At 39.6% G+C, this 26,826-nt stretch overlaps 1 protein-coding gene across 3 annotated transcripts in view; it reads left to right on the forward strand.

Moving 5' to 3' along the window:
- GOLIM4 (golgi integral membrane protein 4) overlaps positions 1–26,600 on the forward strand; it is a 32,506-nt gene extending 5,906 nt beyond the window's left edge. For 2 of the 3 annotated variants that reach the window (XM_082767539.1, XM_082767541.1), the window contains exons 2-16: positions 8,496–8,570; positions 9,782–9,831; positions 10,471–10,524; positions 11,035–11,185; positions 12,502–12,584; positions 13,147–13,230; positions 16,096–16,263; positions 17,050–17,382; positions 18,642–18,880; positions 19,462–19,541; positions 20,010–20,119; positions 21,367–21,537; positions 22,271–22,339; positions 24,295–24,375; positions 24,723–26,600. In XM_082767539.1, the coding sequence (XP_082623665.1) occupies positions 8,496–8,570; positions 9,782–9,831; positions 10,471–10,524; positions 11,035–11,185; positions 12,502–12,584; positions 13,147–13,230; positions 16,096–16,263; positions 17,050–17,382; positions 18,642–18,880; positions 19,462–19,541; positions 20,010–20,119; positions 21,367–21,537; positions 22,271–22,339; positions 24,295–24,375; positions 24,723–24,875 (1,901 nt within the window). In that variant the 3' untranslated portion in view covers positions 24,876–26,600. The remainder of the gene's footprint in view (positions 1–8,495; positions 8,571–9,781; positions 9,832–10,470; positions 10,525–11,034; positions 11,186–12,501; positions 12,585–13,146; positions 13,231–16,095; positions 16,264–17,049; positions 17,383–18,641; positions 18,881–19,461; positions 19,542–20,009; positions 20,120–21,366; positions 21,538–22,270; positions 22,340–24,294; positions 24,376–24,722) is intronic. The other variant, XM_082767540.1, reaches the window with a different exon arrangement.
- Positions 26,601–26,826: the final 226 nt, after the last annotated feature.

Here is a 26,826-nt window from a genome sequence, read left to right on the forward strand (position 1 = left end):
CATATTTAGAACCAATCTAAATATGTATGTGTCTGTTTTGAAGACAAAAGACCTGTAGATCTAAGGTTACCTGGAGTTCCCAGTATTTCTTCATACTCTGAGCACAGAAAAGGTGCTGGAGCTTTGAGTTCTGTAACCCAGGGAGCTGCTTTGCTCCTTCTAGGCCCAGAGGGATAGGTCTGGGCAGCTGAATTCCAAGACTGGAAAAAGCAAATTGAGAAAATGCCCATAGTTATAGTTCTGTGTGGTGGTGGGTGGGTGTTTTTTACTCCTGTAATACATTCCTGAATACTCTAAAATCACTTCCCTTATGGGCATAATACTTCCTGGATGAATATGTACTAGTGCTGCAACTTCACACCTGCTTGGGATCTGGTGTGCAGATCACAGAGCATGTAGTCTAGATGAATGCTGGGCAATATGAGATAGAGCCACTATCCTGAAACTCTGTGTTGCTGATTACAATTAAAGCCTTTTCAAGCTTGTGAGCGATGGGTCTGTCTGGATCTGTGAACATTTCAGAGCTGAGAGAGGAGGGAGAAAAGATGGGTGAATGCTTTGGAGGGTTTACGTTTGACGTTTTCAACAGTCACCTTCTGTCGTTTGGTACTAGCAGGTGAAGTTTGACAGGAGCTTCTGCATCATCTAAATATCTCCAGCTTTGGTGAGGGAGACCTGTAGAGAAGGAGCAGATGCCACAACCTCAACCTGATGCAGCTGCAAACTGAGCCTGAGTCCTGCAGTCCCCAGCACAGGTCAAGTGGTGTCTAGCTGTGACTCTGCAGTTGCACTGACAGTATTTTTGCAGTTAATGTCAGAGAGTTAGGTACTGCTGGAAGGGTTCAGCTAATACTGTAAGATTCTTACGCCTTAAATAAAACGTTCCAGACGCATTGTGTCACCAGACTGCGTGTTTTGGCTGGCAGGATGCCGGGTGTCTCTAGGTGGGGCTTCTGTAGGAATAAAGTTTCCACCCGCCCTCTGATTTGGGTATGCATTGTAGCATCTCTTACACAGTCGTGAGGATCTCATCAGCAATTTGTGGTTAGTACAGTTTGCTTTGCTCATTTTGGAATAGGATCGTTGTGTAGCAAAAAGTAATTACATCTGCCCTGCTAAAAAGTCAGGTGCTATTTTGAGGTTTAATTGTAATGAAAGCTAAATAATTCAGATTAATAGCTCTGTGTACTCCATTTTTTCAGTAATTAAGGCAGAATCTGTTGTTGGGTGACTTTTTTAATGAGTCAGGGGTATGAATTTCTTGTCGTACTGGAGCCTGAGGTAAGCACGTAGGGAACACAGCCTGTTTGGATGCTGTTCTTTGTTTAAAAATGTCTTCTGTGATGGATGTAGTTCTGTTCTTTTTCTGGTGATCTAGCATAACCCAAACTTCCTGAGATTTTTCCACTATGTCTCTAATTGAAAAATTAAAGAAACTTCAACTGTTCCGCCTCTTCCTTTGCAGTTTTTTTCTTTCCTCCAAGGTATCCAAAATTAGCCTAGTATCTTATTTCCTAGAGGTGACTCAGATCCCGAACTTGGCAGTCATTTCCAGGGATAATTACAGAGATGCTGAGAGAAGCGTGGCCTGTTTGCCCTCCTGGAGGGCACGGTAGGCGGCCTATTCCTATTCATGCCACCACTGAATAATGACGTTTTTGGTGTTCCAGTCAATCTGTCATGCTCAGATGTATATTGTAAGGTTTGATAGTGATTTTCTGTTTAAAAAATAAAAACGATGATACATTAACTTAAAGTATTGATTTTTTTTTTTTGTATGCAGCTTTTTGAAATGTACAACTGAAGCTGACTCCCAGTCCCCTATGTTAGAGCTCTCTTGAACAAATTTAAGGAAGCGGTTTAGCAGTTTTGTAAGTTGATAACTGTAGCTATTGCATCAATTTCTGCCATACTTTAAGATAAAAGTGCAAATGTAGGTTTCTGTTGGGACAGACCGTTAGAATGCACATGTGAAGTAATCTACACCATTTTTCTTCACTGCCAATTTTAAACTAGTAGCTGAATGTATATATCTGAAAAGTGTATATATATGGAAAAAGATACAGAATCTTAGCAGCGTGTAGATAGAGTCACTGGACTTCTTCAGAAAGTTGGAAGAGCTCTAAAACAATTTTTGAGAGAAGGAACAGGCCCTTGTTTTCTGGAGGCAAGAGGTGAGCAGCCCCAGACATTCAGAAATGAAATGGAAACTTGCTGCCACAGCCCTTCTGCATGTTTGTGTGTCTCTACAAAATGAGCCTGTGTGTTGTGACACAAAGGGCAGGAGAACTGAGAGAAGAAAATAAATAAAAAGGGGAGAGGAATCCTGTTAGAAGAAAATTTGCTAATCACCCTGTGTGAAGGACAATGTAAGCAGCATTCATGCCACTTGCCAGCCAAGGAGTAGAACAGCCATGTACCTGATGTGTTTTAAATACAATCATAAAAATAAAGTTAAGCATTTGTCTAAAATCACCAATCAGGTTTTGTCTGAACAATTTGCATTTATCACTTTAAAAAAGCAAACAAAACCAAACAAATTAAAAACCACTTCAGCATAGGCAGGTGGATAGGAAATGCCACATGCGGGGTGAGATGGTGATCTGATCATGGGTGGCACCAGAGGTTGGAAGAAATCATTGGTGGAGTGTGCAGGAAATCTCTTCTGCGATGGAAAATGTGATCTATTTCCAAATAAAAATCATGTTTGAAGCCTAGCAGGCATTAAACATTCAATCACATTTAATGCTCCTTCTCAAACTTCTGTTTTGAGCAGCACCTACTCCAGTTCACTGCTTCAACATGATAAATACCTCCCCGAATCCCACCTCATTGTTTTCTTTTGCTTGCAATTTGTTTATAAACATGTTGTTTCCTAGAGGTGGTCTTAACTTCTAAGAAAGAAAAGCATATATGAGGTAGGGTGAAATATGGAGTCTTTTAAACTTAAATGTTTACTCCACTTTAGAAATCCATTTTCACATCATCCTGATAAATGAATAGAGGCGAAGACTATTTCTTAGAAACATAAGCATGTTTCTGGGGTGAACTGCAGTAGCGTGCTGAATTCTCCCGTTCCACAACTGCAAAAAAGCAAACTTTTAAGACCTGCAACACTTCTATGTGCTGTGCTTCAGCTTTTCCTTTTCTATTTGAGGATGCAAAGCTGAAGGTTTGATAAGCATATGAAACTTCTTGTATGCTTATCTGACCTCTGCACACATTCCAGAGTGGGTTTTGAAGTTCTATCATGATGAGTTCTGGTATCTTTTTTTAATCTGTTTCCACACTCAATGTTGCAGAGCTTGGTCCAAACCCTTTGATGTAGGGCATGTTCCACAGAGAGCACCAGCGTTCTTGTCCCTGTCAACACCCCAGGGACCGAGTTGGATTTCATAGTGCTGGAAGCAGGAGTCTCACAGCTTTCAGTAAGAAATCAGCTGTGAGCTGTAACGGGCTCCCGGTGCTCTCTGTGGTAGGGACCAGCAGGATACAGGTACTTCCTCAGTTACCCTCTAGTTTTTCAGATACAATCTGACTTACCTGGAAGAGATGCCTGTGTTGCAAGATTAGAAAAAAAAGTTGCATAAAAATGCAAGTCTTCAGTTCTACATTATCTTTGGGTAGGTTTTATCTGGTTGATTTTTAAACTTTGACATAAATGCCTCCTAAGGCAGCGTAAAGCTGCAAAATTTGCTCAAGTCCCATTCTCCAGTTCTAGTTTAATGTTGGAGTGCTGACTGAGCTAAAGGAACAGACTTACTTTAATTGGTAGGCTATTTTTGGTGGGGTTTTGGTTTCTTGCCTTGTGCAGCTGAAATCATCACCCGGTTTATGATGGGCACTACAAAACCCCTGAATATGGAGATCCATGTATTAAGTACAAACCTCTCTTAAATTCATTAATGCTATGGGCAAAGTAAACGACCAGAGAATTAAGTCAAAGCAGTGGTTATTTTTAAGTACAATTACCACCACATTGATTTAGTTTGTCAGAAGAAATCCCGTTCCTTTGTTGTAACTGTTGTAATGTGACAAAGCTGTTATCTGTTTTTTTTATGTGTGAAAACTGAAAAGTGTAGGGCTTTGTTTTAAAGTGAACATAAATGTGATACTGCCTGCAGTGCTAGTTGGGGTTTTCAGTGAACAAAACAGAGCAGCCCATTCCTGCCTGTATACAAAGCTGTTCCTTAATTAAGCCAGAAGAAAGCTTGTTTTTCACGCACGATCAGCTTTGTGTTATCTTGGCTTCTATTTCTGTTCTTTTTATATGAATTCAAAACAGAAATTTTAAAGGGCATAAAATATGAAATAATTTCAATATTTTGTTCAATATATTGTAACTGTACTATTTCTGTAATGCTGTTTACTTGCACTTTATTTAAAAAACAGCTTTCCTACTCTTTACTGCTGTGGGAATGCTTCTTTAGCTTTATATTTCTTAGATACTTGCACTGTCACTGGAATATTGATTTATTGTGAACCTCACAAATGAGTCTTTCAAGTAGGAGGAGTGCATCCTGTGACCAGTATGGGTTGTACTGGTTGGATTGTCAGCGGTGAAGGTGAAACAGGAGATCTTCCAGTCTGAAGGCAGATTCACTGACTTAACAACATGCAGAGCTTGGAGCTGGGAGAGCAAGTCGTGCTATACTAATAACGTGTTCTCCCAGCATGAAACATTAGCATCAGATGAGTCAAGAAATCTTTTCTGAGATCAACATTTTAATTATTATCATTGGACTAGAAAATCTATTCTAGAAGGGATTACTTGCCTAATAGAAATGTTTTTCTCTGAACAGAAAAGCTATTTGCATGGGTTCACAACTTAAATGGCTCTCTTTGAAGTGACAAGAACTTGAGATGTAACTGTATTTCTGTAGCAAGTCTGTGTTCTACAGCCCTGCATAGCCTTACCAGAGAAGTGCTGGTGTGGTGGGCCCTGCTCTGCTGCTTCAGTTCAACTCTGCCCCAGTCTGAGACAAAATAACATTGGATGTTGCCAAGACTACTGAAATCTGCTGGTTTAAAACCAAAGATGGTATTGCTGTGAGCTCAGAAAAAGATTGCAGAATTAGTTAAGAAACAATAACACTGCAGTTAGTGAAACTCCTGGCATCATGTATATTTAAGTTCCAGTATGTTCTTAATTTTTCAGTGTGTAAGATGGATGTTGGGGTGCTTGAGACTCTTTTGGGTCATGCTTCAGACAGACCAAAATGCCAAAGTAACACAGCTGGAGTTGCTGATAATGTAAAATCAGAAATACATTCTTTTATATGTATTATAATGGCTTATTTTTTCTAATAGTTTGACTGCTTAGAGATGCAAGGCCAAGTGAGCTAACTATGACTGTTAAATAAACTTGCTTTCATCAGATAACTGGACTCCGGTGTTGCAATTAACGTTCAGCCATGAACGCGGTGATGCAATCTGCTGAGAAGCTTCCCCCCTTCCCCTACTACCTGTTCTTCCACTTCCCTTCCTGAATGGTAAAAACTCTCACACCTTAATTCAAGATCTGTTAGCTGTCTGCTTACTGAAGACAGGGTGTCTGAACTAGCTGTGATTTTACTGGTTGTGTTTCTGGGCTCTGCTCTTTGAGGCTGGATCACCTTTCTGTGCATTCCTGTTGTGTTGTCTGTTTAGTCACATAGGTGACATTATATAGGTCCCCTACGCTTGATACCTGCCATTATTTTGGTTTGGGAATAGTGCATATTAACAGTTAAATTATGTTTCTCCCTTTGTTTTGTACCGTTCTATTGAATAACATACCACCAAAATGCAGTTACTTGTGCAAAGCTTAGTAGGAGATTAGGGGTGGGAGAACTTACCCTGGGACAAAAGTTGTTTAAGTGCTGTGTCTGTGCATCACGCTGCCAGGAATTTATCCCTTCCCTTGTATAGTTTCCATATCCTGGATGGGAGATCTGTAATAGAAACCATGTTTTTCAATATGTGTATATATATATTTGAAATTCTTGCTCAGGCATATCCATGCTGGTAGTGGAGAAAGAAATCCCCTGCTACGGCAACAAGCCTTTGGACTCTTGCCTAGAAAGTTTACATCACGATTTCCACCTTACTGGTACATTAATGGGAGATAAACTCCAACCTGTATGAAATCTGACCTCTGCCCTACTCCCGAAAAGAGCTAGTGAGAATATACGGCAGCTACGCTTTCTTAAAAATCATTCTTCATGTTGCATGTTATGGGTTTTTATTAGAGAAAAAATGTTGCAGAACATGTTTCGACCAGCACATTAACTAGGTGGGAAGAGAGGTGGGAGGAAGTTTTTCTTACCCTCCTCTTTGGTTGCTTTTTGGCTGTCTGAGAGACTCCTCAGGACGCTGTAGGCTGTATCCCAGGATTTCAGGGGCTGTCGCACACAAGGTGGCAGTGAGGATGCACCCCCCAGGAGGGGCACCAGTGACACCGAGTGCTGGGTGAGGGCAGCAAAGCCACAGCTCAGCAGAGCCAAAATTGGGTGCGGAAGTGAAAGAGCACTGTGTGAAAGTTAAGCATCGCATTCCTCGTCTCCTTTCTTCCGGCCCTTACCGTGATGGCTTTGGTGTGAGTTCCCCACTTGTTAAAACACCAGGAGGAGCTGCGGAAGGTCGCCTGCGGACAAAGAAGTGCAACAAGAAATGTTACCTCAGAATCCGTTTGTGGCTCAGTCTGCTTGCCAAAAAGCCTATTTCCACTCCTAATGGCGTGGGAGGGGAAAACCATTATGGATTTTCATTTCTCTCCTGAGTTGCTATGCTACAACCGCTGCTCCTCTTGCAATGTGATTCAGCATTCACCATCTTCGGTGCCTAGATAAAACCATTACTGTAGTGCTGCCATCTTTTCTTCTTCTCTGGAAACTTACTTGCTGGCGACTTTGTGAGTGTTCATTAAATGCCTGTTTTGTTGCAGAGGATGTTGATACATTAGTTCATCTTGACTGATGCCCTTGACTTTAGATGATAAATGGCAAGGCAGGGATAGAGGCGGGATTGCTAATCAATCCTTGTCACCTAAGCCAAACTGTAAACATTTCGAGATAAGCCAGTAGCTAAAGAGCCTGCAGAACGAAGCTTGGGGGAATTAAGAATGCTTTTTAAGGTGCAAGAGGAGTTTTCTGTGGCTGTCAAGATACTGATCTTTGAGACTTCCTGTTGAAGGCTTATGCACACCAATGGTTTGATATTCAGAGAACACATTTCCTAGTTTTGAAGGAAAAAATCAAGTTCCTTTAATTTGTGTAACAGCTCTTTGGTGCAAGAGTGCAAATTAAAATTAAAACAGTGAAAGGTGCTGGTGTCAAACTGAGCTTTAGCAAATCCAATTGTGAATTTATGAGAGATCTAATTAATATTGTTGCTGCAAAGTCAGCTATTTCAGATAATGATCCTTCTGTCTAGTGAGTGGTGAGGAAAGGGTAAATAGGGTCTGATGTTCACTGTCTGTTGAGACACATCCAAAACTCACTGTCCAAAGCACGTGCTGCCTGAAAAGCTGCTCAACATGTACCAAAGTGGTGGAACCCTCTGCCAGGGGATACAGCACGTCCAAAGTACGTGTGGGTACAACAAACAGATAAATTCTTAAAAGCAAAAACCTTTTGGCAGGTAAAACTAGATGTCAATTCATTTTTATCCAGATTGCATGCAGGTGTTCACACAATCTTGGCTTTAAAAGAGCTTATCAAAGACATCGGGACACCTTTCCCAGAGAACACATGCAGTTTTTCTTAGCAGATGCCCCCTGTGGAGGAGATGCAGGCACCATACATGCCTGCCTTGCCTGGCCTGTCAAGGGTTTTGTGGGATGTGCTCTGAAAGCTTTGCCTTTAAGCTCGGCTTGTTGCTCTTTGCCCAAAGCGCTGCACGCAGACCACTTCTTCATCTCCAGAATATCGTATGGGTACTTTGACTCAAAGGAAATGCATAAATGGAGTTAAGAATCAGTGAAGATTAAATTTTGTTCTCAAACTGAAATGATCCACGACCAGCAATCTCTGATACCCAAGCCTTACAGAGAAGTGCTATGGGATGTGTTTTTTTTTTGTTTGTTTGTTTTTGTTTATTTTAGCTATGCTAGCCCCTCAGATGGCTTATTTTGTTCTTCCTGCTTTATCTTCTGTCTCTTTACAAAAAAGGCAGAAGATGAGGAAAGCATGGAAAAATGCGTATGTACATACCCTAGAAGGAACGATGATCTACACAGCTTTCGTGTAGAACAACCATAGCTGACTGCACCAAGGATAGAATGCAGTAACTGTACTCTGTACTGCAATAGAAATAACAAAAAAAAATCAGGACCAATATCACATGCAAAAATAAAAATAAAAAAAGATGTAAGCAGTCCTTAACCTTATGACCTCATTCCACTTGTATTTTCTGGGTATGTTTTTTTTTCTTTGGGTGTTCTGGGAGATGGGGACTTTTATATATTTTAATATCCTGCTTTTAAAATTAACTGTGTATAAAATCTGTCTTTTCAGTTGTATATGAACACAGATCAAGATTAGAAAAATCATTGCAAAAAGAAAGGCTTGAACATAAGAAAGCAAAAGAAGGTAAAATATGATTTTCACCTTGATATCTATGATAAATTGACTATTAAAAATAGTGACTTTAGATGTTTATTGTTCAATTTTAAATGAGTTGTCAATATATTTAAAAAACAACACATCAGGAGGACCACCTTGGCAGATCTGTGGAATACATTTTTAGTGCTTTTCACAGATCACTACAACGTGGCACAGTATGCACAGGAAACATATATATGGATATACCTACAACAAAAATGTATGTGGAGTATGGGCATGTGTAAATCCTGTTACAGCATAACAAAGTTTTAAACCTTGCAACAAAAACATAAGATCTTTTCCTGCATTCCAATGTGAAATTAGACTGATTCAGTTAAATTGATTCACTCTGATTTACTTAAAGGTACACGCATGCTTGCATACCTTTTTCTGATTTAAAATTAAGTTCTTGATGTGTGTGATGGAGAAGTGTTCACACATTTTATTTCTTACTTTTTTTTCTTAACATCTCCCCTCAACAAAACTTTAGCAGAATGCAGAAGTTTGAGTTTTCTCCGAGACTTTTGTAGTTGTAAATTCACTGTAATTCTCGGAGTGAAGTCTGCGTTATTCCTAAAACCGATGACTCAGCCACTGCATTCAAATAACTACTTTAGCGAAGGTTAAGAGCATTTAAAAAAACAACAAACTTCTTAGTGTGCAGCTCCTGATAGCTGTCTGGTGCCATCTGGTGGACAGCTGCCTCATAGGTATGCAAAGGTGAGTCATCATTTTTAAATCCTGAAAAAAAGCAAAAAGAGGAGATTGTTGTTGCACTTCAAAAAGTTTGGAAGTCAAAACTAAATTGAAGTATGTATCTTTATTGTAATAAAAATATGCACGATTTATAAATGTCCTGTTCCTTTTGAATGATGCTACTGCGCCTCTACTGAGAAAGCTCATGTGGTATATGATTATTGTTTCCATAGTCTTGAGCCTTTATATGTGAGCCTTATAGTCTATATCCCCTATATCTCACACAAAGATTTAAAATACATTGTTATTTATGACTTTTTTTCTGAATGAAAATATTTGGGCAAAACTTGAACATTTTTTAAAGTTCCTCTGTTAGTGAAGATCTCTTGGAAAATTGTAACTGCATAAGTATTCGGCTCTTAAGAGAAATTATGTACAGACAGTTATGCTATTTAAGTACGGATGTTTTTTTATTCATCAGTATTTTTCCTTTTATGTTTTAGATTTTCTTGTTTATAAACTAGAAGCACAGGAAACACTAAATAAAGGAAGGGTAAGTCTCATCATTCCTAGTACCAGCTTTTAATATTTTGCTAATATTTGATGCTATTAGAGCTGCAAGAACAAGGAAGTGCTTTGCAATTATAGCTGTTCAAAGAAAGAGGTCTCACAAGTGCTAATTGAAGGAGCTCTCACTCCATTTCTGCTCTGCTGTTCTTAATTATTTTTACCTCTTACTTTATAAGATTTGGAAATCTTTTCATTGCTTAGTCTGCAGGGAAAAGAACAGCGACAACTTTCTAACAAGTGGTCTTTGAACTGAAAAGTATAAAAATAAGTAAATCATGAACCTGTTTTAGATATCAAGTGCTAGAAAGAAGGATGTGTCTGGTAAAGGACCCAGAGACCTGTAGAGAACTCTTTATAAAGAAGAGAATAAGCTAGTATTTTATGGACACTTCAGGTTGAAAGTGGAAAGACTTTGTGAGCTGAGTTAGGTATGTTACAACTACACAGTTGCTGCAGCCAAGTGCAAAATATGTATACTTGCTATGGTCAAAACAAGTGGAGAGCTTAATTTGTTTCCTGTGAAGTTACGTCCATTGGCTTGTGACTTCTAAATAAGCATGTACAGAGGTTAGAAGAATGACAATATTGTTCTGATGAACACTGTTTTGTTTTCTTTTTACAGCAAGACTCAAACAGCCGATACAGTGCACTGAGTGTACAACACCAGATGTTGAAGGTAGGTGACTGAGGTAACCGGTGTCACAGGACAATGCAGTTCGAAGGGTGTACGGCCTCAGTGGCTTCTGGAAATTCATTCCAGAACATCAATACATTGACAGTGCCTTCCTCGCGCAGCAGTACTGTTGAAAGATGATTTATTGTGGTTTTCACTAGTCAGGCTTTCCAGTGGATAATTTAACCTTCTCAAATGCAATTACTTGCATGGAGCAGTGACTAATCAAACTTCACATATTTTGGCATCTAAGGAATTTCTTAGACACATTCAGCAGCTCCCCATGGGACAGTGCAACTGCTGAGTGAGGTGACGTAGCCCTAGAAAAGGAGACTACTCATCACAGAGATCATTTTGTGTTTGAAAGGATCTGCAGTGTGCATGCTTTGAATAATAAGCTTCCTTTTATGAAAGCTTCGTATTCATCTGGACTTATTAAATAAATTGCCAAAGACAATATTAGGCGGATATGCTAATACAGAACTGTTCCGGTGTCCAACTTGGTATTTGCAGAGTCAACATGAAGAACTAAAGAAACAGCATGCTGACCTTGAGGAAGATCACCGAAAACAAGGAGAAGAGTTTAGCAGAACATTCAGTGATCACAAGGAGAGATATTTACAACTGCAGCAGGAAAAAGAGCAGGAGATCTCTAAGCTGAAGGGTATGTGCTGGCTGTCCATATTAAAGTGCGTGTCTGTCATCGTGTTTTGTGTGATGTGACACAAAGGCAGTGTCTCTGTTCTCACTAACAGGTCATTCACGCACAGCCTATGCCTACGATAAGTTACACTTTCTTGATGATTTTCCATGGCCTCTTTCTGAAAGTTCTTTGTATTTGTGCTTTCTGTTTCAATCTAGATTAGGGAAGTAGTAAGAAACAGATCACTCAAAAGCCCATCAAGTGTCAGAGGCTGGTTTATCCTACCATTCATTTTTAGTTCTAAAATTCATATAAAAGCTGGAGAAATAGGTCTCCCTCTTTGCCTTTTGTTTACCAAAAAAGGTAAAGAGTTTTTGTCATTTCTATTAGAGACCTAAATGTGCCTTTTTATGAAGATAATTTACATAATTTCTCATAGGCCTAATTTTCTCTTTCTCAGCTCCTCTGAAACATGTTGCACCTGTATACTTAGGGGATGAATTAGTAATTTTTTTACTCTTAGCATCCAGCTTCCTATTACAGAGATTTCTTGCAGTTTGCAGAACTTTTCAATCCTAATAATACAATAGCATAGAACAAAAGGATGAGGCATTTCCCATCGAGGGCCTTTGGCCACTTTCTGCCATGTGTCACTAACACGAGTTAGTTTTGGAGCTGTCTGCAGTTTTGTCTGCACAGTATTTTGCAGGCAGAGGCTGTGTTCATTAGTTCTGCCTTGGCACCACACCAGTGAAGTCATACAGCGAGCTCTTGGACTGAGCTGGATTGCAGCCTAGCAGCTTGGCGTGTCGGTAGAGCTTGCTTGTGTGTGCTTGCAGTATTCCACATCACCATAATGTAACAAGTGGGAAGAAAAGCCCCTCTCCCTGGTCCCAGAATGTAGTGCTGCTTAAGTATGCTGGCCATCTGGGCACCTTTTCCAAAATAATAGCGTAGTCCTACAGAACAAAACTCTCACTCACCAGATGCGATGTGGGGGAAGAAGGAAGAGCAGAGGGTGTCTTCCTCTCTGCATTTTAAAGATTTGGATTACCATAATGAATTTTGCCATCTGCAGACCCTAGAATGAACAATAATGCATAGTTCCAGTTGCACAGTGGGTGCACCAAAATGAAATTTAACCAACTATTAAGTTTTCTGCTTAAAAATGTAAAGTTCTGTACAGGGTGGGGGGGAGATGTAAGGTAAGCAAATCCTACAATTACTCTAATCCAGAGTTACTACAGGAATTGTTTAGAATTAATTGTAGTTAATGTTACAGTGCTTTAGTATTATAAATCTGGGCTTAACCTCTGTATTTTGTTCCTTTTAAACAGAATCCCTGTATAATTTACGGGAGGAGAACAGACAGTTGAGAAAAGCTCACCAAGACATTCATACCCAGTTACAAGATGTAAAGGTAGGCTTTGTTTTGAAGGAGAACTGTCAAAGCAATTAGCAACAAGAACAGATTTTCCAAGTTCTAACAAGCCAGAAATGGGCAATAACAAAGAGTTGTAGTTTCTCTACTGTGGCAAAAGAATATAGCTGAACTGGATTTGTCTTCTGCCACCAGCATTTAAGGAACATGCTCATTTACAATAAAATAATGAACTAAAGACTAAATTGGAAGAGAAGTATTTAGTATAGAAATTGGAATTGGAAATGTGACTTTGTAAGTAATGAACTGTGTGTTTGCCAAAAAGAATGTTTCCCAGCTCTATTTTATCAAGCATTTATTGAAATCGACTCCAATTTTTAGTTGCATAAATTCTGGACTTCAGATTTTCTTTCCTGGCACCGCTCGCTTTCTCTATGCTTAATATGCATTCCAGGTTAAATAAATAAATGCTGTTATGCCAACTCAGTGTTTTCATTTTAGAATACACTGAATTATCTTCTTAGCTCAGAACCCCCCAGGCTACCTAATTTACCTTTAGAATGAACTTTGTGAAACATGTTATGTTCTTTTTTTTGTGTAGCAACAGCATAAGAATTTACTCTCCCAGCACAACCAGCTTGTAGTGACATTGGAAGACCACAAGAGTGCACTAGCTGCTGCACAGGTCAGAAAGGAAAGCAGCTTGTAGTAGCTCTAACCTTCCTTAAAACTCCTTTCTCCTAGTTCAGCTGACTGTAATGTTCTGCATGTAGCCTTTCGCATGGGGAATTTGCAGGTAGCACCATGCTGCACACTGCAGGGAACTGCATGAGTTAAGAGGTTGCTTTTAAGAAGAAGCTGCAACAGCTTATATGGCTGTCAGAAAACACAAAGCTCTGTTTGTAGGCCCAAGAGTGCATGTATTACTGGTAAGAAAAGTACCTCTGCATTCACGAGAGCTGTAGAATACCTTTCTGTCTTCTCTGATAGAGCTTCTGTTAGTTTAATGTCTCACTTTCTGACATTCACTTGTATCACTTTTAAAATGCAGATCTATTGATATTTCAAAGTTTCATTTTATGTACACCTAGAATGTTTAGAAAGCTATATACATCAGTGCTACAGGGGTCCGGTATATACCAAAGTATGCAAGCTCCATATGAAACCCAAATTAGGTTTTTGTTTAAAAAATAAATCAGCAGCAGTGTCTTAAATGCCAATTTCAAATGACCTATCCATGTAGCACAAACTTTGCTAGGCTGTGGCAAATTCAGTCAGCTGTACCACCTGTGTAGGTCACAGGGAATTGGAAATTAGGAGTAAAGAAGGTAATTTTGAGCAAGAAAGACTTCTGTGAAAGATCAGAGGGAAGGTAATGAGGTAGAATGAAGATACTCTTATTCCTGACTAATTTTCTTCATTTGAGTGTTTTTCAAGGTCCAAAAAACCATGAGTAGCACTAAAAGGACTGAATTTATTTGAGTTCTGCTTGTTTTATGTGTCACATGTAGATATTCAAGCAATAGGGAAAGACCAGGAAAGTCACTCAGAGAATAAATATGCAAAGATTTTGAATTTCCAGCACTAAAACATACTGGAAGCTAATTGTAACCTCTTCTCCCCCTGGCCCTATTAGTTATGTGGTACATATTTGCTTATATCAGAAACTCACCCAGAGCAGATGGAAGGTCTGACTTAAGGTCCACCAAAGCCAAAGGGAGGCTCCTCTTACTTCTGGCTTTTATTCAGTTCTTTATTTTGAACACCTGTGTCTCACACAGCCTTCCTGTCTGCAATCAGAATGTGGCATTTCTCATGGAGAGCCTTTGTTCGAGTTGAGGATCTTGTGGAGCCTTTCAGAACAGAAGGTGTTCAGCACAGTCACGCAGTTTCTCCTGCAAACTAGCTACAGAAAGTTCACAGGGGATTATTGCTTAGAAACACAGCTCTGTAAATTACCCCGCTGTTTCTAGGTGTATTCTAGACATAAAATATCAGTAGTCAACCCAGCACTAATGTATTTGTGACCTGAATCTTTAAGACTTTGTGATCTTTGTCCTTTCCCATAGTTCAAACAGCCAGACAGATCCTTCATATATTTTTACAAACCCCATCTGTCTGCCAGCATTAATACCTTTTAGGCTGTGGCCTTGGATCACAGTGTTCAGCTGAGAATGATTTGTATGGTGGGGTGGAGTACGTCGATTCTAGACGTGCACAGTTTAAATATCCACGTGTATTAAGTCTCTCTGCATGGTCAGCGAGCGGGGAGAAAAAACAAAGACCTCTGTATTAGCCTATGGCTAAATAAATACTGGTTTTTACTCTAAAGTTTCTTACTGCACTCTCCAGCAGCTAATCAGGGAACAGCAGTGCCCTTCTGGAATGATGAGTGTAATTACTTTGAACTCTGCTTTGCTTTGCTTTTAGGCCCATCCGTTTTAATGGATGCCATAGTCTTTTGAAGATGCCTCGAGGTGCGTCTAGCTTGAGAGCTGTTATGCATTGCATCATGTCAATCCGTAGCACTGTGGATATTGTTTTGTATGAGTATCATGCATTGTACATCAATGCATCGTGCCTGTCTGCTGTACTATTGATTGCTATGATACCACGTAACACACACAAAGTGGCACACACAGTGCTGAGTGTAAAGTGTAATGGTTCTAACCCCAACTCTTAAATGACTTACAAAAAGCACCTCTGACTTCAGAACAGTAAACACTCCCACCACCTCCCCTGGAGCAACAGAGGAACCCTGTCATGGGGCACCACCTCTTGTTGGTCAGCTTTTATAAGTCTTATGCCTTAAAATTATTACTCTATTCTCTGCTGTATAGACAGTGACTGGTGTGCCAGCTGGTCTTGCTTCTCACACTGGACTTTAAAGCTTGTTGAAAATACTCTGATCTTGTACAGAGTTAAGCTGCAAACCAAAATACAACATCCCACTGTTGCATTTTAGGAAGACAAATTTACATGTCGTCATCGTTTTTTTTTCTTTTCCTTTGTTTCTTGCTCTTCACCAAAGGTGTTCTGTGACTTTCTTTGCCTCAGTTCCGTACCTTGACTGTTGTCTTTTATAACACCTGCCTAAATGTTGTGGAGTTGGTGTTTTCATGATGTGTATATAAACTCCTGGTTCCAAAAAAGTGGCACTGCTTTCTACCAGTAAAGAAGTTGTGGTGCTCTCAATTTCCCTCGCTTTAGTCTTCCAAGAAAACTGAATCATCCTCTTCTGAAAATTCTCCTGCTTGGCATGAAAAAAACAATCTTTGTCTTTGTCCCATGGGGATTTTTCCAGCATCTTTGTATGCATGTGCACTTTGGCTGAAAAGATCGTGATGAATCAATGCTGTTTAGCGCATGGAAACAACCAATCTTAAAAGCTCTCATCCCTGCTTCTCCCCAGTCTTTGCTCTGATGTGAATATCGAGTCGTTCTAGCATACGTCTTGCCAGCAAGTTCACTCAGGGGTGACTGTTTTATTAAAACACTTTTATTGGTTTTTGTTGATCGGGACACGGTGTAATTAATGTGTTGACTTTAGTCCCAGGTGGAGGAATACAAACAGCTGAAGGACACACTCAACAAAATGCCAAGTTTCCGGCAGCCTGAGAGGTTGGAACAACCAAATGAGCAACCAGAGGTGCGGGCACCGTCTCCCCACAGCAGCCTCCCAGTACACCACGAAGCTGTGGCTGAAGAGCCTAAGGAGGTACGCAGCACTGACTGGAGCTGTGGGAAATAGTTCTCATTCAGCAAAACACTAGCTGTGCGCTCAGCTTCCCTTAGAAACGTGTGGATAATTATACGTGTTTGTCACTTATTGTATAAGGTGGTTAGGAACAGTTTAATTTGATTGAGTAGTAGAAAACTACGGTCAAGATGATGTTCAAAGGCCTTTAAAACTGTTTTATGTAAGCTGTTTTCAGAAGTTGCTAAAAATATGAAGTTTAATAATACGTTGTCCATAACATTTTAGATATTTCATGTGTTATAAAAAGCTTTAGCTTAGTTCTGAAGAAATTGTCTTGTCATGCGTTTCATAAGGTTTCAGTGGCACACTTGAAGTCAGTATAGTTAAAATTGACATACTACCTGATGCTCAAAGATAAAAAAGGCAAAGATGTGGGTAAAGTCTACAGGTTAAAATACCAGTAGTGTTTTTGTTTTACTAGAGTTATTGACTGGCAGAACCTACAGGAAATAAAAACACAGAGCATTCTTTTTAGATGCAAAATGGTAATAGTTTGTTCCACCTCAGAATAAAGTGAGGCTTAAACTGCTTTTATGATGCTGTTGTGCAACAAGTTGTTTAGCTATGTAGAGCCAGGAGCCAGGTACTCATCCCTCTTGGCAGGAAGGGTAGTTTGTTCTGAGGCAGGCACTTGGCTCTCCTGACTACAGATTCACTACTGCAGGCTGGATTAAAGGTATCCATATCTGGTCTATAGCTCTCTTGAAAATATGAAATCCTTAATGTCTTGTGCGTGTTTTTCAGGATGAGAAACCAAAAGAGAGAGAAGAAATAAACACCCAGGAAAGAGAAGACAGAGCTGAGCCTTTTCATCTACAAAGAAGGCCTAATGAGGGCCATCACGCCAAAGAACTCAACATTCAGGAGCAACAAGAAGCTGGAGAGGATGATGAGCAACATGTTGACCAAGTTGAAGAGGAACACAAAAAAGAACTTGAGGAGGAAGAAATGGAGCAGGCAGGTCAGCCTGAGCACTTAGAAGAGGAACAGGATCAAGTACCAGAAGAACACGAGTGGAAGAAACAGGAACAGAAGGAAGAAGAAACCAACATGTTGGGTGAACGTTCTCAGTCAGAGGTATGGAGAGCTTTTTCCTACTAATTGATTAGATTTGCTGTTGAAATGGAGGCATCTCTTATCATTGCTGGCCCTATATTGCACTCAGCTGTTCCTAGATAAAATCATATTTACAGAAAGCTTGGGATTCAGAGCACTCACCTGTTTTTAGGTAAAACTAATGTCATATTTATAGAAAATTTGGGATTCAGAGCACTTAGATGCGTAGGATTCAGGCTCAGCTTTAGCACATGCTCACTGCTCTGCTTGCCAAGTGCAGCTTAATGAACATTAATTCTGCTGATAAAAAGCAACAGATGGAAGAAAAGAGCTGTCAGGTTGAATCCTATCTCCCGCTTTAAATTTGAGGCCTGTGGTAGCTGATGGAAGGAAGACACGTGATGAGCACAAATCATAGAATATCTTGAGCTGGAAAGGACTTCTGTTCAGCACTTTGGTGAGGAGGTGTCCCACCTTAGTAACTTGAGGCATCTCAGCAAATTGCAGTTTCCTTCTCAGGTATACCTGCTTTCTGTAAATGCTTCCATCTGAGGGTCATTTAACAGGTTTTTTTAACAACAAGATGAACGTGACTAAAATAGTCCGGGAAAACCAGTGCAGAGCAGTGGCAAGTCTTGCTCTGTACAGCTCTGAATAAAACCATTGAAACGTGGATTTACATTCCGGATCGGATCTCCAATGGAAAATATGTTTTACTGATCTCACTTTAGGCCTTGTAAACACTTACTCTCCTAGCAGATTAACTGTGCAACTCCAAAGGGATGAGAAGTCATTGCTGAACAGGTGCAGCGGATTAGAACAACAGCGATAGGTTAAGCTGTGAAAGAGGACTTACAATTTGGCTGTAAAGAATGTGCAGCGTCTCACTTAACTACCACACAGCAGCCCCTGCTGAATCTACCCATAGTCAACGGAAGCCTATTTACTGTCTTTATTGCCAGCCCTCAAAGCTTTTTTTTATCTGGTAATATGTTGGGTTTTTTATTAACCTGTAAGAAATGCATGGCTTCCCCAGGTCTGTTATCCCCTTAGCCGTGTTCTCCACAAACACACCAAAACTTCCAAGGTCTGTGTAGTGAAAAATTAATATAAATTTAAACAAAGACAAAAATAAACAAAAAATCTTTTCTGTAATTTTCTCGATTGCATGTAGCATCAGCATAACTTTCCTTCTTCTTTTTGGTGCTATAAGTTTCTGCATGCTTGTTTTTGATCATTGAATCTAGGATTAAACTATGACTAAACCATTTCTCTGACAGATAACACCAACAAAAGCTGTAACAAAAAGATATAAGGCAGCCTATGAGCAACAGCTGGAGCAGCAGCACCTTGCAGCCCAAAGAGCAGAGGAGGCCGACCAGCTGAGAGAACATCAGGAATCGCTGCACCAGCAAAGACTGCGAACACAGCTATTGCGGCAGCAGCAGCTTCAAGAAAAAGAGCTTCAGCTACAGAAGGAGGCAGAACAAGGGGAAAAACTCTATAAAAACCGGCTAAGGTTAAAATCTTTTATGTAAGCTTGTTATGGTCAGGGCTCTGGGCTTCATGGCTTCCACCGCACAATCACTGACAAGAGGCTGGCTGAAAGCTATAAACCTGGACTGCCCAGAAACTAAATAAATACAGTGAGCCTCATCTCCTTCTTTCCAAGGATAAATCTGGTTGCTATTTTAAGGGTGGTTTTCGGTGGATTTTGGTGTTGTTTTTTTTTTATTTTTCCCCTTTTACTATAGAAGCTCTGATGTCTGGACTAATGGGTGCACGTTCCAGTTCATAGCATTTTGCTTTGATTAAGGACTACCCTAGCTTAGGAGTTTTAAAAATGCAAGGCAGATCCCATTGGTATATAGTGAAATGTAAGTACAGAAGTTAGTGCAGTGGAACAAGTGACTTTGTTCTACACAGAGCACCTTCTTTCAGGAAAGATGATGCAAAAATATAACACCTAATAGAGAGCTAAACTGAAACCCATTCTGGCAGGAGCTGGGAGAGGCAGAGATGAGGTAGGGTGGTTTGTTTCTTGAAGCAAAAACATTCTTTTTGAAGCTGAAATGATGAATTTGCATTTACTCTTCTCAGTCAACAGGCTCGTTATGATAACATGGACCATGACATTGTACAAGGGGAAGAAGAGCAAGGTATTCAGGAAGAAGAAGCAGGTAAGATAACATTTATGCCCCTACCATGTTCATAGGTTCCCTCTGAACCTCCTTTCATGTGGGATTTTAATATCCAGTTTGGATTTAAATGAAATACAAACTCAGTTTAAAATCCCAAGCTCAAATAACACTGGCTAAACTGACTGAAATACAGGTGTTAATAAAGATCCTATCCATATTGCTGAAAAGAAGAGTGCCCTTTTGATTAAGCCACTAGGATTGTGTCTCTGTTACATTCCTGGCTCTGCCTATGATTTTGTCTGATGTCTTCAACTTGTATAATCTTCCAGCGTTGGTCTCCTACTAGCAGTAAAACAATTTTGTTGGTATTATCTGTTTAGTAAACACTTCAGGGAGAAGCTGCCTACTGCTAAAAGCACGTATGGAAGCTATTATATAGGAGACTGTTTCTTAAAAGGGCTAAGTAGAAACTTCTGTAATACAATAATAATATCAAAAATTTGTCAGCTTATGAACGTGACAACCAGCACCAGGATGAAGGTGAAGATGATCAAAATAATGCAAATGAACAGCAAGAACCAGAACATCAAGTAGAAAATCAGCAGGTTGATGAATCAGTGAGTATGAATTAAGATGCTATGGATTGCAATTGCTACTGAAATGAAAACCCAGAAGTCTCATCTAACATAATTATACATTGCAGAAGTAAGGTGAAGCAGAGGTCTGCTAGGAAGACAAGTTTGACAGTTTAAAGCTACATCCGCAATCTATTTAAAGTTGCTGTTACTGATTTGGGAAGAAATAAAAAAGAGCTTTCTTGTTGGAAGCAAGTTGCTTTTCTACATTCCTTTGATCTGTGTTTTATGTTGAACAAAGGATTTGGACTTAGCTGGGACTGAACAGGGAAAATTGGATTCAAAAAAATAACAGAAGTAATTCATTGGTGGTCAGTCAAAGAGTGGTGACAGTATATTTTTTTTTTTCTTATCATTAGATAAGAGGGTGAGAGCCAACTTAATAATCACTGAAACCAGCTGGAGTCTTCCCACAGGAATCTGTGATCACTAAATCAAAACCTTTTCAGTATCGAAGAAGTGTGAGCTCTTGAAAGAGAACATAACTGCAGTGCTGAATGCAGCCATAATATGGATTACACAGATTCAGGAGATTCAGTACTGTGCTTTCCCCAAGTTTCATGTTATTTGGTGTAGTAGAACATAAAATGCATCATTTTTCCTCCCCTTCTCTTCAGCAAAATTATTTGTATAGCAGATATTTCAAAGGAACTTTATATTGTCATTTATAAAGATATTGGAAACGCTTTTCTTGAAAAAAAAAAAGCAGTAATAAAATGCTCATTTTCTGAATGGTAAACTATAATGAAGACGGCATGTGTTGGTGTGTGTTTGGGTATTTTCCTTCAAGCTCCTGTTACCATAGATGAGGTCAATATTATAGGACAGATTGATCATGAAAGATGTCATCAGCTCTTGAGCTGTGAACACTAATTAAACTCTTCGGTATTTTTTTAAAGCTGGTCTTATTAGGCATTGCCAGTTGTCAGATAGTCAGTAAACAGAGTTCAGCAGCTGATGAGAAATAAGTCACCAGCTTCATTCCAGGTTTTAGCATGCAGTTCTGTACTCTTAGCGTGTGTTCAGTACTCTTTCTTTCAGAACTGACTATTCTCTGGTGACTAGGTTTTGATGTAGTGACCCCTGATGTCTGTCGAGATTCCAGCTGGTTTCAGTGGGTATGGAGTTGGCTCTACTATAGCTCATGCTCTAGGGTAGCTTTGAAGTGAAGTGGAATTCAGCTGTGAAATTACAAATATGTATTTAATATTCATTTCTGAAAATTACAGAAGGCAGCAGCCATGGAAGATTTGAACCCTGCTGATGACCCCAACAACCAGGGAGAAGATGAATTTGAGGAGGCTGAGCAAGAGAGAGAAGAAAATCTACCAGATGAAAATGAAAAGCACAAGCAGAACAGTGAGAAACAAGGACATCCGGGAGTTGAAGAGCACCTAGTGGTCAGTAAAGGGAAGGAAAGATCTGCAGGTCCCTTTTAGGAACACTGTAGCACTGCCTGATGATAGAACACTGAACTCCAGTTTTAAAGATCTGTATTAAACCACATACGACGTGCAGGTAGAAGTATGAAACTATTCCTGGTGATATACCAGGATTGCTTTCACCACGAGATTCACTCACCAAGGTTCTGTAATGTCATGCTTAAGGGTTCCCTATTTCCCTTCACATAATTGCCTGCAGGAACTCCTGTTCATACGATCTTACTGTTTTTGCACAAATTCCTGCTGTGCTGGTTCCATGCCATCAGCACTCAATCAGCTGTAAGCAGTGGTGTCCATTTCCTTCTATGGCCATTCCAGTGAATGCTGCACACTTGAGTTGTCTTCACTGTAAACTTCTCTAGGCAGAGATAATTCATATTTTTCTGACATCGGTCTTTACTGGTAAGACTGTGTCATTGTCTTCCTGATTAGTATGGAAAGTCTGGCTTTATTCTGTGAAATGAATTTTATTGTAATCATTCTGCTGTCTATTTTTTTATTTAGGGCAATTCTAAATCATGTAGCCAGGCTATCATTAATGCTAATGAAAGCACTATAACTTCGTACGCTGTTATTGTTCCTTTGTCTTGACATGAAGTCTTTAGTCCCAGAACAAGAAGCTTTAACCCTTGGTCTTCTAAAGTTAATAGATATGTACGCAGAGCTAAATTTTCACATGATCTTTCTGCAGATGGCAGGAAATCCTGACCAGCAGGAAGATAATGTGGATGAACAGTATCAGGAAGAAGGAGAAGAAGAGGTAAGAAAGCAGATGTAAGGTGTATGTGGACTCAGGTAGTATAGCAAATGCTCGTTAACTTTCAATGCTGGTACCGTTTCTAACTGCAAAATGAACCCAAATCACTTTGCCAATGGTAGTTTCTGACTTTGTGAAACCTAAGGAGTCTTTGCCATTACTCTGCTCTCCACTAATGAACACATTTAGTGTTATTCATGCTTACCTGTTGTAATCTATTAGTGTTGTAATCTATTAGCCTTCTGTACAACACAGCATTAATTGTGCAATAATTGCAAAGATTAAGCCATTCACAATGCAAGGAAAAATTCCTGCAAACCTCAAGCCCTTTGGAGGTCACTGAAAACCTCATGAACTTTGCACCCTTAATCACACACCACTGTTCTGGGCCAACTGCTTTCTTGGTCAGTTATTTACTCTTTAGGACTGACTTCACTTTATCTGTGCTCTTCCTGAGCAGCCCAAGTTACATAAGCTCCTACTATTCGTGGAGCACATTGCTTTGAACTGGAGGAAGAAGGGACTTATCCTTCGTATGTTGAATGGCATGCTCATAATGCATGCAGCAGCATATATTCTGCTCTGCATTTCTTCCATACCTAATCAATTGCTGTTTTCTACTTCATACATAATGATTTACAAAAAGCAATAGAAAAGGCTATTCATTATTCAGTTGTGGGGAGTACTTTGTCTAGATTAGCTGGAATGCAATTAGAATTCACCACTCCAAAATATGGTTACTTAAATCAAATTAGGTCATCAGGAACTGGGAATAGTTGGCCTTTGGCAATTACCTTGGCTTACAGGAAATAATTTGATGCATGTTTCATGAAGGACTAGAACCAGCGTGCTTACTGGAAGTATTAAGAGTGAGCAGCGATTGAATGGGTAATCAAGAGTGAGGTAAGATGCTATAATTAGGAACAGTTTCTTTAGTGTGGTGACTAAAATACTGCACACTGGAAAGATTATTCAGATCTTTCCAATAAATTCTTCAGTGATCCAGGTTTGATAGTTGCTTATCTGGTAGCAGTAATACCTAACCTCAAACAACATGTTCTCAAGCAGCTTTCCCCTCCTGATGGAAGAAGCTGATAAATAAACTGTCCTGCTACTGGTGAAGGTTGATACAAGGAGGGAGAGAAAAAGTATTTGGCTGTTGCTGCTATCTGCTACAGGAAGGGAGCCCAGTCAGAAGCAGCAGTTGTATTCCTGCTGTTGTGGCGGGGTAGGTGGCAGCAGTGAGTGGTGAATATTCCCCAGCCAGGTGAAATGGCTGTTTTCCATGAGGGAAGCTGAAAGGCTTTAGGGAAGCATCTTCCCCAACTTATAGGACACTGTTTGGAGCAGCTGTGCACAAAAGCTCACATTTTTCCAACAGAAAATCAAGTTTACTTCTTTCTAACTTGGACCTAAACATAAAGAAACATGAAGGGGCATGGACGTGAGGGAAAGTGCTCACAGAAAGGATGGAAGAGATCATCCTTTCCTACCAGTCCCCACTTGCTCTTCTCTGATTTTCCAAGAGCAGTTAGCAGAGGGATCACTCAACCACTAGGAAAACATGGACAGCATTAGCATTAAATACGCACATCACCTGTCAGAGCTGATATATTTATAGGAGCCCACGGTAGGATGGAATGTTAGTAGTGACTCTTCGTTGTCATGATACTCTCACTGTAAAAGACAAGCAGAAAATACCGTATGCATCGAGTTAAATGTGGAAAAGCAATTTAAAATAAATTAGCTGATGATAAGAGGGTCTGTAAAAACTGCAGTTAAAATTAAATACACTTTCAGAGGAATTGAGTTTCCTGATTTGTTCCTTTTTTCCCTTAAACTCTCCATGCCCTTGTCTTAATTCTGCAAAAGTTTAGCCGTGAAAATGTGCACCCTTATGCCACAGGTTGCTTTTTTAAAGGAAATTAAAATGTACAGAACATCTCTGTGCTTTGCAGATTCAGGAAGATTTGACTGAAGAGAAGAAACGAGAACTGGAACGCAATGCTGAAGAGCCATATGGTGAAAATGATGAAAATGTGAGTACTGCGTAAACCCATAAACTCGGTGACATGACAGGATTAAACGCTTAACACAGCTGTGATCATGTCACAGCGACACTGCACAATAATTGTAGTAGCGTTCTTTAGATTATAAACCTTAATATTTCACACTGTCTGAACTTCCTTTTGCTCATCCTTCCACCCCCACATACATTTTTGCTGCTTGAAGACCTCTGAAAAGTTTTTTCCTGTGTTTGGTCATAGGCTCTAACAACTCTGAGTCATTTTTTGTGTTCTTTAACTTCATCTCATGGCCCAAGATTAAACTATAATAAAACTGTCACTTCCATGGAATCTTACTTTTTTTTTTTTTTTTTAATCAGGCAGACGAAAAGAATAACGGGGGAGCAGACCAAGAGCAAGAAATGCCAGAAGAGAACAACCAGAAAGAAGTCCATGAAGAAAATTATGAAGAGGAGGAGGAGGAGGAACGTGGAGCTGCTGCAGCAAAAACACGTAGACGAGGGGAGATGTAGTCCTCAATCTTTTGCAGCACATACATTCCTGATTTTAAGAAAAACTTTTTTAGGATATTTAATTCCCCAAAGAAGTTTGTGTTTTACACTTTTTACTTTTCTATTTAGATGCTCTCATATGTTTATATGAATACAGTATTTTGATACTCTAGATTAGGATTTCTTTTCTATTAAAGATGTACATAAACAGACATCATATAGGTTTCATTTTCTATAATTCTGGGCATGTTTTAAGAGGCCATTTTGTAACACATTTTCACCTTATCCAAGTCTGAGATGTTTGGTCTAATTTCAGATATGTTCAACATCTGAGGGAATCTATCTAGTGCCTAAACCCAGTCTGTAGTAGTCAAGTTCCATCTTCCTTGACACTACATAGGGGACTAATGGCTGGCCACACTACGTGTCCAAGGCACAACCTGCAGTGCTCCTGGAGGCCTGCAGGCAGTTTCATTCATTGTAATCTCATGAGAGTCTTCAAATCCTTAAAGATAAGCACATGCCCAGCTATCTGCAGGACCAAGCCTCTTATAGATGCAGGGCGGTTATAAAATATGCAAGTTTTACAAGCCTTCAAAAGACAGCCAGGTTAACAGCTGCTCATTTTGGCAGCTGTTTATATACAGTTAAATTATGCATTTATTTTAATGAGCATACCTAGGTACTTCAATTACATGCACTACATAGCAGATAACGTAAATGGTGCTCTGCTGAGATGTGAGCTAGAAATCTATTTAGACTTGACGATCCGTTATGCCAAATCAAAACACTACAGCTGCCACACGAAGAAAATCTCCAGAAGGGACAATTTTGTCATCCTAGTTAATATGTTATAAATTTGACTGGACAAATGGAATTCCGTCACCTTAGTGACCTGCTTTCTGGAGACTGTGGAGGTGGTTAAGGCATTTTAAATGAGTTGACATGATCGGTGCAAGGTGTTGAACGAAGGCCTTTACCTTCTTTTACTTATTTATTTTTAAGTCTAATCTGGAAAGATTTCTGTGTCCTCTAGTGTGAAAATCAGACTAGAGACATCCTACAGGAGCTTTTTGAACAGCGAGCATCTCTAGCGCTGCATGCCTAAATGTAAGGGAGAGGGGGGTGGGGAATGACACAAAATTGTGCCTTGGTAGGCTACTAGGAACATAATCACAGTGCATGAATATATACAATATTTGTATTGGTACAGACCCTAGTTATTTAATATATGTTATAAGGAGAATGGGAATCTGGATTTCCTAGGCTATGCCCCGTTGCTGGAAATGGGGCGCACTGTAGCTTCCCATGAAAGTGTGTGTTAATATATAAAAGGAGAAGGTTTGGGATTTTTCCCTTTTTAAATAATGACGCATAGCAATGTTTTTAGTTTAACTTTTTATATGAATGTAATTTAATTCATTTTTCTACTAACTCAATTATGTTTTATAGCTGGTTTCCATTTTTTGCAATTTTCCTGAGTATCCTAGACACAACGCTTATGTTTCATAGGAATATTTTCGTCAGCAAGTATTTTGGGTTTTAGTTACCATAAATCAGAGTTACCTTATGTATAAAAAAAAAGTTTACATGATACTGTAAAATGTATAATATGTACATAATCTGCAGAATACAATTATTTTGGTAAATTGGCCTGTATTTTTAATGTCACTGTTACAGTATTTAATTATTTGAGGCATAATAAAACTTGACTGCAGTCAATAAACTAGAATATAGTCACTGAACTTTCACAAGCATGGCAGTTTGTTTTATTTTTCCAAATGCTGTGTTCATGCTATATTTTAAGATAGAGTACAGCAGAGACTGGCAGAGAGGTGAAGGAGCAGCCATGGTGGCATTTGCAGTGAAGTGGAGCTGTGCTAAGGCCAGCGCTAACAATAGTGGCAGCTTTAGCTGAGTCTCCCCTCCTCTTGCAGCTCTTCTGTTGCCCCATGGCAGAGGGACAGGACTG

This window comes from Aythya marila, assembly GCF_965140915.1.
Source record: "Aythya marila genome assembly, chromosome: 9".
Classification (NCBI taxonomy): domain Eukaryota; kingdom Metazoa; phylum Chordata; class Aves; order Anseriformes; family Anatidae; genus Aythya; species Aythya marila.